The sequence below is a fragment of the Danio aesculapii genome, unplaced genomic scaffold (assembly GCF_903798145.1).
Source record: "Danio aesculapii unplaced genomic scaffold, fDanAes4.1, whole genome shotgun sequence".
In the NCBI taxonomy this organism is placed as follows: Eukaryota; Metazoa; Chordata; class Actinopteri; order Cypriniformes; family Danionidae; genus Danio; species Danio aesculapii.
In genome coordinates, this window is record NW_026613760.1 from 17528 (window position 1) to 32500 (window position 14973).

The 14973-nt window shown below is 43.6% G+C and overlaps 1 protein-coding gene across 1 annotated transcript; it reads left to right on the top strand.

Moving 5' to 3' along the window:
* The first annotated feature begins 2931 nt into the window (after positions 1-2931).
* rgrb (retinal G protein coupled receptor b) lies at positions 2932-9642 on the top strand. Its single transcript, XM_056452662.1, has 7 exons — positions 2932-3205; positions 4982-5138; positions 6241-6362; positions 6831-6990; positions 7303-7420; positions 9083-9196; positions 9269-9642. Exons 1-7 carry the CDS (start codon positions 3130-3132, stop codon positions 9395-9397), a joined length of 876 nt encoding a protein of 291 aa, XP_056308637.1. The 5' UTR covers positions 2932-3129; the 3' UTR covers positions 9398-9642.
* The last annotated feature ends 5331 nt before the right edge of the window (positions 9643-14973 follow it).

Here is a 14973-nt window from a genome sequence, read left to right on the forward strand (position 1 = left end):
TGAAATGGATTAAGTTCACAGTACTCATTAGGACTAGTTTTTGAACTGAAATGGTTTGAGTTAGCTTAACTTTCTAGGTTGTACAGTGTATGGATTAATGTTCACAAAATTAATGTGCAGATGGACTCAGTCTACAATATTACAGTTTACATCACTAACCAGCACTTACTCATACTTCAGACACTTTCTAAACTCCTAACACAGACTCACCTACTAAACACTGCTGGCCAAATGGACAATTCTCTTCTCAAAACTACATTGAGTTAAATATAAGCTAACTCTTCATTTCAGAATAGAGCTCATCTTTCTCTGCACACACTAACTTTAGCAGAACAGCTCAAAATGACATGATTCTGTCAAAGAATAACACTCGTCTTCACTTCACCACATGCAGTCAGTCAGAGGACAGCAGGTTTCAGAACATCCTCATAAACTGCAGAGACTTTAAGGTTCCACCGTTTGACACCAAATGTCTTGGTTGGGAACTGCATGTCCACATGTACAGTAATGTTCACATTCAAAAGCATTCCAGTAAAAACAAATAGGTTTTCTTTCCCTTTACTGTTTACTACAGGAGGTGCAGCAGAAACACGGTAAGATAGAACAGAGTTTTACAGTACTGCTTACAGTGAACTAAACATCCATCAAACACACAAGAGCATTCTGAACAAAAACACGACCGCAGAAAGCCCAGATATTAAGGAGATCTAAAAACTATAATGGCTATTTCTGATCTCTGCCATCTTCAGGGTTAGGCCACACGTGTTCATCAGCATCACTCCTCATAGTCCTGCTCTTACTGTACAAGTGTAAATGAATAAGCCCTGCCACTGAGCCAGACTGGAGTCAGCTGCGGCTAGCCCAGTTTACCAGTCATAAATCGATTATTCAGAGGTTTGTTTATTATCAGCTGAGATATATTATATAGTGTTTGAGCTCTACTGGAAAAACAAACAGCTTAAACCAGCCTAGGCTGGTTGGCTGGTTTTAGCTGGTTGACCAGCCTGGTTTTAGAGGGGTTAAGGCTACTTCCAGGCTGGTTTCCAACCTGGTCAGGCTGGAATATTACCAGCTAAAACCAGCTTGACCAGCCTGGTTCAAGCTGGACATAGTTGGTTTTGGCTGGGCTCCCAACCTGTCTAGGCTGGTCAAGCTGGTTTTAGCTGGTCATCTCCAAGCCTGACCAGCTAAGACCAGGCTGGAAATGGCTGGAAACCAGCCTGGAAGATGCCAAAACCCCTCTAAAACCAGCCTGATTGACCAGCTAAAACCAGCCTTCTAAACCAGACTGGTTTAGGCTGTTTGTTTCAGTATACTGACAAAAAATTTCAGAGATGATTCCTTGGATTTACTCAATTTTTTACATTAAGTGGTTGACAACAATTTATTTGGGCTGAATTTAAACAAACAAATTAAGTTGAGCATTATTAAATTTAATTTGTTTAAATTCAACACAAATAAATAGTTTGCAACAGTTTTGCATGCAACACTTTTTTCAGTGTGGAGCTGATGTCATTGCAGAAGCAGAGGTCTATATACTGTATCTAAGGTTTGGAGTATTGTTTGTGCTGTTGTGTAATGTTGTGTTATCATTCGTAAACACTACTGAAACAATCCATCATTTATTGGCAGGTCCAGCTCGTGTGTTAAGATGTAAACATTGTGGAAACGTGTTCACTGACTGCATATTGGGTGAAAGCCACATGACATGTGTGCACGGTATGGCCACAGACCGATGATGTGCTCATTGTGTGTGTAGAGTTATGATGATGTGACAACAGGCTGGACACACGCTTGAGTGACTGAAGAAAGCAGTGAGAGTGTGGCGAACATACAGCACTGGGACAGCAGGTGGCGGAAAAGAGCAAACAGCCAGAGTCTCCATCAGCCTCAAATACAGACCCGTGTGTGTGTGTTCACCTGTGTTGTTTAACACACTCACTGTTGTTTGTATTTTTCCCACACACAGAGCTGAATAAACATCACTCATCATATTTAATTATTAATTATTCATGAGCCCTCTGTTGCGCAGGTTGAGTTTCTGACTCCTCAGCTTCACTCGTAGTTTCCTCTGTGTTTCTTTAGACAGTTTTATCCACATCAGCTGACGGAAACAGCACAGATGAACGTGTTTTGCTGTGTGCAGAATGTCAGCTAAAGAGTTTAGAGAGATTACACTGAACACACTTGGAGCAGGTTTGTAGAATGTCCGTGTGTTATTTCCCAACAGCATTAACATCTGAAATCTGAGTATTAGTTTCCTAACACAACCTTTGACTGGGGTCAGGCGGACACACACTGCTGACTGGCTGATTGTGTGTGTTAACTTCTGAACTGATAACACACACACACACACGCACGCACGCACGCACGCACGCACACACACACACACGGAGAGTGAGAGATTATTTTATTATATATGACAATGTATGTAAATGACATATGACACACGTAACTTATGTTATGCCATATATTCATCAGATTACCTAAAAAGGCCAGTTACGCGTGTGTGTGTGTGTTCAACAAGTGTGAAATGTGTGTGTTCAGATGAAGATGTTTTACATGCGCGTTCATGACCGCAGACTATGTGAGTTACTGTTGGATGTTTTGGCAGTCCTTTAAGGAGTCTCGGCGTGGTTTTACTGCCAAAAACACATGAACTAAGCATGATGCGCTAAACTGACTCTAACACAGTGTTTATAGTAGAGCTGAGGCTATACTGATGGTCATCAGCTGAATGAGAGATCCATCACCCGCTGAGGGGCAATAAGAACATCACAGTCCACGGACTGTGTGTTTATAAAGAAATAACACAGCAGGAGCCGAGTCACGACAGAGAAATGAGCTGGGGTCTGTAAATCAGGACAAACTCTGCGTGTGTGACACGCGTGATTGGCCAGAAGAGTGTTTTTCATAACAGCACACACTCACTCACGTGTGTCTGTCTGGTCATCTCTGCGCTCGGCCTGCGCAGGACTGCGGCCACTGTGCGCTGCTGCTCGGATTTCACAAACTTCTGCGGTTTAAAACATTCCTGCGGGGATTTCAGGAGCTATAAATCCCACAGCAGCGACCAAACACGCATATAAAGACCCGCACGGAGACCCTGCAGAGCTCAGCGCCGCGAAGATGGCTTCTTACCCGTTACCGGAGGGCTTCACCGACTTCGACATGTTCGCCTTCGGGTCCGCGCTGCTGGTGGGCGGTGAGTGATGCGGATCTGCCAATCAATAATCAATAACTCATACCATGCATATGAATGTGCCGATCATAACTTTGTAACTGCACTGTTGGACCACACTTCATTAAAGTTTTTATCACAGTTTATTAAAGTTGATGTTGGTCTCCTCATAAACACTCTTCATAGTTTTACACCTGTAAGCTGTACCAGATGCAGCTGAAGTCTGTGTTTTTGTCCTCCTGCTAATTTAAAGTAATGTTTTACAAGTGATCTTTAACAAACTGAAGAAATGTTCACAGTATTTCCTGTAAAACTAAAACAATTCTACTGCAGTCAGAATAAGTCTTATTTCTTAGTTTGTCTTGAATAAAAGCAGTTTAATTTTTTTATAATGTTAAGGTCAGCATTATTAACCTCCTTATGAATTATTCACTGTGTATTTTTGATTGTCTACACAACAAACCAGTTATCCAGTAACTTGACTAAATATTCTAGCTTTCCTAGTTAAGTTAACCTGGTGAAGTCTGTAAATTACACTTTAATCTGAATACAACTGTCTTGCAAAATAACTAGTCAAATATTATGCACTGTCACCATGGGAAAGACAAACAGTAGTTATTAGAAATGAGTAAAATCTATTATGTTTAAAAGCGAGCTGTAATAATCCTGTGTTTGAAGACTCCTGCTTTACGTCACAACTGAAAACAAAAGAGAATGAAGGCAAAACTAAATGAGTTGAATATTACTCTGACATGAGCGTGACTGAAAACTACATTTGATCACTGTTACATCTGTTCTCTGGCACTTGCTGACTGTAAACTCAAGATTTCAGAGCGTAACACTATGTACACACTTATATAAAGTCTAATATAGTCAACAGTGGACATTTTGAGAGTGTTTCACAGTATGAACATGACTGAAGTTAAATAGTTTTATAACCTGAGTCAACTTATGATGAATGTGGGAAACTGAAGGCTGATTTATACTTCTGCGTCTAGCGTACGCTCCGGCGCAGCCTGCACATGGTCACATACCCCTCGCCGTGGCCGTCGCCTCTCAAAAAATGTAATTACACGTCACAACGACGTATAGTGCAAGTTCTGTGATTGGTCGGCTTGGTTTCGCTGTCGAGTTTGGGTGGGAGAGCCGCATGAACCCGTTGGAGTGAGTGTTTACAAATGTGGAGTCTCTTGACCTTTGTGTGTTTACCTCATGATTAAAGCTGCTGCACGTCCGCCGGTTCCCGCCTCTAAATGAGTGAGTTTGAGCTGCTTCTACATTAAGGTAGCGTTCAGAAAAAACTAAACACCAGCGAAGAAACTCGACAAGGCAGGCGCCGCGGGTCACGCTGATCACTCCACGCAGAATTATAAACCAGGCTTACTGTGTGCAGCACCATCACTGACAACAGTCAGCGACACCGAGAGCACGCGAGAGAGGTCATATCTCCATCTGCCACCGATGGCGGAGCTCACTCGATTAACTGATCAGCTGTAAACAGGATACTGTAATGCTCACCACACTATAGTGCAGTATATCCAGCAGCGCGTCATTAGTTTACATTACTGTAGTTATGCTTTACTACGGTACTGTAGAATCCCCTCAGCAGGTTAATTACAGTACTGTGCTGTAGTATGGGTCAGACACACACACTGCAGTATGTACTGGGTTATTTCTGCATGTGTGTGTTTCTCTGCATTACAGATATTCTGCTGACGGCTCTTCACTGTTCAGTGTTTCATCACCTGTTGTTGTCTTCCACCCTGATGTGTTGGTTCTGAAGGTCTGCGTGTGTTTCAGGTCTTCTGGGGTTTTTCCTGAACGCGATCTCGGCTCTGGCGTTCCTCAGGGTCAAAGAGATGCAGACGCCCAATAACTTCTTCATCTTTAACCTGGCCGTGGCCGACCTGAGCCTCAACATCAACGGTCTAGTGGCGGCGTACGCCTGTTACCTGCGGTCAGAACCACTGCGCACCATTACAGCAAACTGTGTGTGTGTGTGCGTGTGTGTGTGTGTGTGTGTGTGTGTTTGTGTTTGTGAGAGAGAGATGGAGAGAAATACACTCTACACAACATATCAAAGAAATGACTTATATTAATGATGAACGAACACTTCTAACTACACTGACTCTAACATGATGACAGCTCCTGTCAGATGAAGCGGTGTGTCTGTGTCTGTGCCAGGGTGTCTGTGTCAGTGTGTAAGTCTTCAGGATATCTATAATCTATGCTGGGTCAAAATTCGCACACTATCCGTCCTAAATAGTATTTGAAAATAGAGTTAGTCTCTCCCAAATCGTAGTATGTTGATAAGAGAATGCCAAAGGTTCCCGAATGGTTTACTATTTCTGGTGAAACTCAAAGTGTAGAAGTGTCCATACTCTAATCACTGATATTACCCACAGTGCATTGCGCATTGGATGTGAATTTGATTAGAACTACAAACACTGGTGAAAAACGTAAATAAACTACAAACATGGCGGACATGCGAGACCAACCGTCAAGTAGAGAGGCGACAGTAGAGATGCAATTGCAGATTAACCTGCTGCTGCTTCTCCAGTAGCGCAGTACATTAAATATGACAGAAATGTGGGTGACTGATAAATAGTTCATATTTTTAGGGCGTAGTATAAGTATGCGAATTGGGCCGCAGCACTAGAGTCTCCAGCAGATCTGACCTGATATAATCCTCTACAGCTGCCGTTCCTCGCTGTAATGATGCTGCAGTCGTCTCCTCATACTTCAGTCTCTCATCAAATCTTCTGACCAATCAAACGCTCTCTAGTGTCTGACATGCCCCGCCCACTTCTTCTCATTGGCTGTTTGTTTGATGCTCTTGAGCTCAACCACTCTCACTGGCAGAGCTGTGAGAAAACGAACACTATTGGCTGGTTTTTAAAAGGGGAGGAGCCGTGTGTGTATTGATGTGTGAGTGTGTGTGTTGATGTGCATTGGTGTATAGTGTTTGTGTACATGTGAGTTTTTGTGTGTATAGATATATGTATGTGTGTGTGTGTGTGCATAGATGAATGTATAGATGTGTGTGTGTTCCTGCACAGGCACTGGCCCTTTGGCTCTGAGGGCTGTCAGATTCATGCGTTTCAGGGAATGGTGTCGATTCTGGCCGCCATCAGTTTCCTGGGTGCAGTGGCCTGGGACCGATACCACCAGTACTGCACCAGTAAGTATCTCTGCTGGGTCAGTCTTCTGCTGGGTCAAGGCCTGTTGTGCTTTTCCATGTGTGTCAGTATGTGTTCTGCTGGGTTAGTGTGTTCTGCTGGGTCGTGTTTGTCAGTGTGTGTTCTGCTGGGTTAGTGTGTTCTGCTGGGTTGTGTGTGTCAGTGTGTGTTCTGCTGGGTAAGTGTGTTCTGCTGGGTCGTGTGTGTCAGTGTGTGTTCTGCTGGGTCAGTGTGTTCTGCTGGGTTGTGCGTGTCAGCGTGTTCTGCTGGGTTAGTGTGTTCTGCTGGGTCGTGTGTGTCAGTGTGTGTTCTGCTGGGTTAGTGTGTTCTGCTGGGTCGTGCGTGTCAGTGTGTGTTCTGCTCGGTTAGTGTGTTCTGCTGGGTCGTGTGTGTCCATGTGGGTTCTGCTAGGTCAGTTTGTTCTGCTGGGTCAGTGTGTTCTGCTGCTGAGTTTGTGGAGTGTGTTTCAGAGCAGAAGATGTTCTGGAGCACGTCCATCACCATCAGCTGCCTCATCTGGATCCTGGCTGTGTTCTGGGCTGCGATGCCTCTGCCTGCCATTGGCTGGGGTGTGTTCGACTTTGAGCCGCTGAGGACGTGCTGCACCCTGGACTACAGTCAGGGCGACAGGTAAACACTGATCCCACATCAGCACAGAACACCTGAAGACCTGCTCACCTCTGTCTGTGTGTGTGTGTGTGTGTGTGTGTGTGTGTCTCCGGACCTGCTCACCTGTCTGTGTGTGTGTGTGTGTGTGTGTGTGTGTGTGTGTGTGTGTGTGTGTGTGTGTGTGTATGTACGTGTACGTGTACGTGTACGTGTACGTGTACGTGTACGTGTACGTGGACCTGCTCACCTGTGTGTGTGAGTGTGTGTGTGTGTGTGTGTGTGTGTGTGTCTGCGGACCTGCTTACCTGCTCACCTGTGTGTATGTCTCTGCAGAGGCTACATCACCTACATGGTGACCATCACTGTGCTGTACCTGGCCTTCCCGGTGCTGGTGCTGCAGTCGTCCTACAGCGCCATCCACGCCTACTTCAAGAAGACTCACCACTATAGGGTACTCACTAGAGAACACACCGCTATAGGGTACTCGCTAGAGAACACACCGCTATAGGGTACTCGCTAGAGAACACACCGCTATAGGGTACTCGCTAGAGAACACACCGCTATAGGGTACTCGCTAGACAACACACCGCTATAGGGTACTCGCTAGAGAACACACCGCTATAGGGTACTCGCTAGAGAACACACCGCTATAGGGTACTCGCTAGAGAACACACCGCTATAGGGTACTCGCTAGAGAACTCACCGCTATAGGGTATTCGCTAGACAACACACCGCTATAGGGTACTCGCTAGACAACACACCGCTATAGGGTACTCGCTAGAGAACACACCGCTATAGGGTACTCGCTAGAGAACTCACCGCTATAGGGTATTCGCTAGACAACACACCGCTATAGGGTACTCGCTAGACAACACACCGCTATAGGGTACTCGCTAGACAACACACCGCTATAGGGTACTCGATAGACAACACACCGCTATAGGGTACTCGCTAGAGAACACACCGCTATAGGGTACTCGTTAGACAACACACCGCTATAGGGTACTCGCTAGAGAACACACCACTATAGGGTACTCGCTAGAGAACACACCGATATAGGGTACTCGTTAGACAACACACCGCTATAGGGTACTCGCTAGAGAACACACCGATATAGGGTAATCGCTAGAGAACACAGTGCTATAGGGTACTCGCTAGAGAACACACCGCTATAGGGTACTCGCTAGAGAACACACCGCTATAGGGTACTCGCTAGAGAACACACCGCTATAGGGTACTCGCTAGCGAACACACCGCTACTCGCTAGAGAACACACCGCTATAGGGTACTCGCTAGAGAACACACCGCTATAGGGTACTCGCTAGAGAACACACCGCTATAGGGTACTCATTAGACAATACAACGCTATAGGGTACTCGCTAGAGAACACACCGCTATAGGGTACTCGCTAGACAACACACCGCTATAGGGTACTCACTAGACAACACACCGCTATAGGGTACTCGCTAGACAACACACCGCTATAGGGTACTCGCTAGATAACACACCGCTATAGGGTACTCGCTAGACAACACACCGCTATAGGGTACTCGCTAGACAACACACCGCTATAGGGTACTCGCTAGATAACACACCGCTATAGGGTACTCGCTAGACAACACACCGCTATAGGGTACTCGCTAGAGAACACACCACTATAGGGTACTCGCTAGAGAACACATCGATATAGGGTACTCGTTAGACAACACACCGCTATAGGGTACTCGCTAGAGAACACACCGCTATAGGGTACTCGCTAGAGAACACACCGCTATAGGGTACTCGCTAGAGAACACACCGCTATAGGGTACTCGCTAGAGAACACACCGCTATAGGGTACTCGCTAGAGAACACACCGATATAGGGTACTCGCTAGAGAACACAGTGCTATAGGGTACTCGCTAGAGAACACACCGCTATAGGGTACTCGCTAGAGAACACACCGCAATAGGGTACTCGCTAGAGAGTGTGTGTGTGTGTGTGTGTGTGTGTTTGACTGGTCCAGAATCAGTGATAATGTTAGTCAGTGTAATAGTGTTGTCTTCAGTGTGTGTGTGTGTGTGTTCAGCTGTTTCTGGATCAGTATCAGTGTGTTTCCTCCATCTGTCTGCAGTTTAACACCGGTCTGCCGCTGAAGGCTCTGCTGTTCTGCTGGGGTCCATATGTGCTGGTCTGCAGCTTCGCCTGCTTCGAGGACGTGTCTGTGGTGTCGCCACGCCTCAGGATGGTGAGTGTGTGTTGTGTCGGCCAGCATTAGCATTAGCTTTAGCACTAGTGCTGACGTGCTTCTGTTCTGCAGGTGCTGCCGGTGCTGGCCAAAACCTCTCCCATCTTCCACGCCGTCCTGTACGCGTACGGAAACGAGTTCTACCGCGGCGGCGTCTGGCAGTTCCTCACCGGACAGAAATCTGCAGACAAAAAGAAATAAAGATCTTCATCTGTGTGTGTGTGTGTGTGTGTGTGTAGCGCTGTGTTTATGCCTGATGTGTGTGTGTGTGTGTCATTCTCTGCTTCTCCCAGAATCCTCCACTGATTGGTCATCATTAGCCGCTCTGTGTTTGAGTGCAGCTCAGAAAGAGGATTTCCCTGAGAACAGCTCCACCAGCGCCTCGACTGCTCAAACACACAGCCTTTCACTGATAATCCGCTCAATAAAGCCATTTTTTAAGTCTTCCTGTGAATAAAGCACTGATCCCGGGTCAGCAGCGCTCCTCCAGGATCTCTGATCACACTAGCAGCACACATTGGTGGGTTCTGTTGATTTATTGATCTGTGTGTGTTTCTGCAGCGCTGATAGAGCTGCTCTCCAGCCCTGCGCTAATCAGCCGGATTATGAATTCTCCAGGGTTTATAATCTTCAGTAATTCCTCTGCTCTCATATCGCTAGATCTGTATTTATGACGTGTGTGTGTGTGTGTGTGTGTGTGTGTGTGTGTGTGTGTGTGTGAGAAAGCGGATCAGGATAGCATTAATGCGGGCGGTCACGGGGCCGCTCACACACACACACACTGATCCCCAAACACTGATTCCTGTGTTAGCAGAGCGTTTCCCTTATTCCTTTATTATTATTATAACTCATAAGCAGGCGCTTCTGTGTGTGATCATGTCTACTAGACGTGCAGACGCAGACATCTGGGCCAAAACGAGACTATATGTGGGCTGTTGGTCAAAATCTACCAGTGGAGTCTGATCATCAGATAACCTCCACACGCGTGTCGTTCACCTGTTTGGGGACTCTGTGGTGTGTTTCCTCGTTCAGCTCATGTTTAGCCGTGTTCATCCCTCCTTTAACAGAACTGGCTGCTGGACGAGTGTTTATGGACATCATTCTGTCCGCTCTCCTCCACTTTCTGGAAAGATTAAATCATTTTTCAGAACTGCTGTCCCGCTTTGTAGAAACTGGAGACGCCTCGGTCTGTTTTCTGGAGATGTCTAAGGTATTTAAAGCAGAGGGTTAGCTATTATCTGTCAGCACTGATCAAGATCACGAGGTCACAGATTGAATAACCACTCAAGCACTATATGTGGAAGACACACACACACACATACACACACACACACACTGACCTTCTGATCTCATGGGGACATTTTTTGGACACAATCACACACTCTTAGACTCCTGTACACACACTAAAATACAGACACACTCTCACACAGTCACTCTCGGTCACACACACACACACACTCATCAGTGGGTCAGTGACGTTCAGGCTCTGCTATCTCTGCTCTGGAAGGTGCCGCTGACCTGTAATCTGGATTATCTTCTTCACTCTTCTCAGAATCAGACGCTGAAATAGACGAACACAAACACAACAGGAACTTTCACACGCTCCTCACACTGCAGATTAGGACACACACTGCAGATCCCCTCAGTGTTTGACACATTTCAGAGCGGACGGGGGATTCGGGACTGATTATACTGATGAACACTGATTCAGCTGAGATGCAGCAATAATGAAGCATCACTCCACAGTTACGCTGTGCTCTACACATGTGTGTTTTGTACTGTGTATAAGTTATTATTGCAGAGAGATGCGATTCACAGCATCAGTAGACATGTAGTCATTGCTATACACACGTATACTCAGTGTGCTCACTTTTTTCCATGAGCTGTTTGGGTATTACCACTTCTGACGATCAATAATCCCATATATACGAAGACCCGGAAGGGACGTGGTGGTGGGGAAAAAATTGGTGGAAGAAAAAAAAACCCAGAGTGATAGGAAAACATATATCTGAGGTTTTTGCGTTATTCCCTCTCAAAGATGTTTTACATTATCTCGCAAAACTGTTTCTCCACAAGCACTTCCTGTTCACTTCATTCATGTAAACCCTCCGGTTTTGCCGAAATTCTCCCGTATTTTACCATTCTATCCCACTTTCTTTGCATTATAGCTGTGCGTCGATCATCACCTTTCATAATGCATGTATAAGCGCTGAGTGACAGACGCGCTCCGTACAATAAACTGACCCCAGATCAGCTACACGCCATTTAAAGTGACACCTCTGTCAAACAAGTGAGCAGCAGATGAATCTCTCGTGTTTAGTTTGATAACAGAGGTGTCTCTGCACAGATCTATAATGAAAGACTCCATTACTTTAGTAACTGTTTGTGTTCATTTAAGAGAAAATGAGCTGTTCAAAATAAAACATGCAGGATGGAGATGTTTATATTATTCAGTGTATTTGTCTGTTTAAACATATACCTGAATCCAAAAGTGTCCTGCACGTCTGCTCCTCTGTAAATGGCGTGTACAGAAGCTGATCTGGGATCAGTTTATTGTACGGAGCGCGTCTGTCAGTCAGCGCTTACATGCATTCACTGGTTGAGAGACGCATATGACAGGCGACGATCGACGCACAACATTAATGTAAAGAAGTGAAAGCAGACATTTTAATATTAATTTCAGCGAGCTTTCAATATTAAAAATATATCAGAAATATGGGAAAACACTTAATAAGAGGATGATAGTGGGATAGAATGGTAAAATACGGGAGAATTTCGGCAAAACGTGAGGGTTTACATGAATGAAGTGAACAGGAAGTGTTTGTGGAGAAAGTTTTGCGAGATAACGCAGAACATCTTTGCGAGGGAGCGCAAAAACCTCAGATATATGTTTTCCTATCACTCTGTTTCACTCTGCATCACGTCCCTTCCGGTCTCCGTACATAATCCCTCAGTATACTCACTTATTTTTCTGATTAAACTTCTCTAATTTTAGTGTTTTATTTTTAGTTCTTACTTAAAATGCTAATTTGTCTTTGTTTAACCCAAAAGCTTCTGTTCCTGATCCGCTCTAAAATTAAACTCCTAAAATCGCCCCTGTACAACAGTATTGCACATTAGTGTTGATCATGCTTACCGCTACAGGGAACGACACTATATATAACACTGAACACGATGAGGTAAAGACTGCTCATAAATCACCTAACAATATGAGATTTAACAGGGTAACACTAGTATATAATAGCGACAGCAGAAGACAGACTCCTGATAGTTTGGTTTAAAACAAGCATGCACGAATGTGGCAATCAAACAAAATGGCTGACTGATGTTTAAATGTAAAGTAATGAGCAGTAAAGAAAGTAATCTAAACAGCTCAGCTGTCTTTCCATGTATGCTCAGGCCCTATTGAGTTTACTTAAATAAAAGTGAACTAAATTGCTGTAACTATCTTGATTGACTCTTATTTTCAGTATTAAAATGATTATATAAGCTATATACTGTATACATACAGCCAATCTCCAATCTGCTGGGGGGGGGGGGGGGGGCACACACTATTAGCTAAACATAAATGATTAAATAGGGTTAGACTGTTAGCATCTCCCTTTAAAATGAACAAATTCCTCTCAGTTTTTGTCTTTTTAAATGGGTAGTTTTCCCCAAAACTGAAAAGTGTCATCCTTTACTCGACCTTTACTTGTTCCACACCGGTTTGTCTTTTTTCCTTCTGTTGAACACAAAAGAAGATGTTTTGAAGAAAGCTGGAAACCTGTAACCATTGACTTACATTGACAACATGACAGTATTTGTTTTTCCTTTCGATGTGGAAGTTTATAGTTACAGGTAACTGATGTGAAAGAAAAACAGAAAATAATTATATATATATATATATATATATATATAGCTGATGAATCAAAGACACATTGACTTTCATCGTTTCTTTGCCTACTTTCAATTAAACTACACCACTGCTCTAAACATATATTAGTTTTTTCTTTCCAAGGAATCCAGTGACAGCATACCCAAGTAAAGCACCTCAAAGCTGAAATCAATTGAAATATTGAAGATATTTTCTAAAGTGCAGTAAAACCTTTTCTTTAAATATCTGCAGGTTTAATAGGATGACCCATCACTTCAATTCTTAATCTGAGTTTAACTAGAGCTCTGTTACCAAGTTTTTGGAGATCAGCAAATATAGGCCACTGCTGAAGAGTGGACATCCCACTGTGTTAGATAATTATCATCCTATGTCAAGGTTCTGTTCCAGTTACAGTGTTTGGGTCATGGTAAACGAACAGTTCAAGTGCTATTTGTCAGCTAATAATATTGTGTCAGACTCAGTCAGGTTTTAGACAGCAGCACAGCACTATAACTGCTGCAGTATCAGACACTGATGATATAATCACTGCGCTGGACAATTAAAAGATCATGAGCTGCACTCTTCATAGATTTATCAAAAGCTTTTGATTCTGTGCATCATGATAATTCATTGTGAAGGCTGAGATGTAGAGTTTAGTACTCAGTGTGTTTCAGTAGAAAAGCACATGTCCTCTGCTTTAACAGGGAACACAGGTGTTCCTCGAGGCTACATTTAGGGCTGACTTTATTCTCTGTATATATGAATGAACTGGGTGAAGCTGTTGAGTCAGCACTATTATGCAGACGGCACAACTCTTTACACTATGGCTTCATCTATAAAAGTGGAAATAGACTCTTTACAAAATGCTGTTAATTCATTCTAAACGTCTCTCGATTGCTTTAAATCAGTATTAAATACAAAAAACCTAAATACACAATCTTTACCTGGTCCAGATTATCAATACACACGTTTAATATGCAAACTTTAAATGGCGCACAGATTGAACAAGCTGCCTCTTATATTTAGCAGTCCGGCTTGACGATAAGTTGACATAGTTGTCATCTCAATAGCGTTTTAAAAACACTCAGACCAACATCCGGTTTCATTTTCATTTAAAATGTTTCCCCTCCGCAGCTCGTAAACGTTTAGTTGCGAGTACACTTCTGTCAGCACTGGATTAAGGAGAAATGCGTTATATGCACACACCTGTGAACGCTTTAAAAGAGCTGGAGATGTTTCTCATAGAGCCTGAAGATTTGTCACTGGTTCATGTGCACACACACACATCACATGTCATCACACAGGGTTAGGTCGATCTGCATTCTCTAAGATGCTCCATATGTATGGAATGAGCTTCAACATATACTACATGTGAAATCTGTCCCATCTATCGCTATCCTAAACATTTTAAAGACCGTCAGTTTAGAACAGCGCACATGTTTTAACAATTGATTATGGTTTATACTATTTTTGTGCGTGTCTGTGTTGTGATGTGGATGTTTGTAACTCTGTCCTATGCTGCCTGTCTTGACCAGCATTCCCTGCTAGAAGAGATGTTGTATCTCAATGGGACAAGCTGCTTAAATAATTAAATTAAATAAATAAAAGAAGCAGAGTTAGTTCTCAGAGTAGTTCTCTGTTGTGATAAAGCATAACACATCCTCCCTGTTACGCATATTTATAAGGGAAACTATATATATATAGTAATTTTGAGTAATACGCATGTTTTTATCATGTGCTAGCTCATTGTTCACCATATGAGTAGTAATGTCTGAGTTTTGCAAAGTGTCACTACTATAACTGTCCAGCCTGTTACTGTTTTACTTAGTTAATATTGTCCTACATCCATGATATTGCTAATTATTATAATTATTTTACACAATCAAAGAAGATCAGTTTACAGCATGTGCATGATTTTGCC

Coding starts and splice junctions, on each gene's coding strand:
- rgrb (XM_056452662.1), top strand. CDS start 3,130: ATGGCTTCTTACCCGTTACCGGAGGGCTTCACCGACTTCGACATGTTC. Junction 5,139..6,240: donor GCGTACGCCTGTTACCTGCG/GTCAGAACCACT, acceptor GTTCCTGCACAG/GCACTGGCCCTTTGGCTCTG. Junction 9,197..9,268: donor TGTCGCCACGCCTCAGGATG/GTGAGTGTGTGT, acceptor TCTGTTCTGCAG/GTGCTGCCGGTGCTGGCCAA.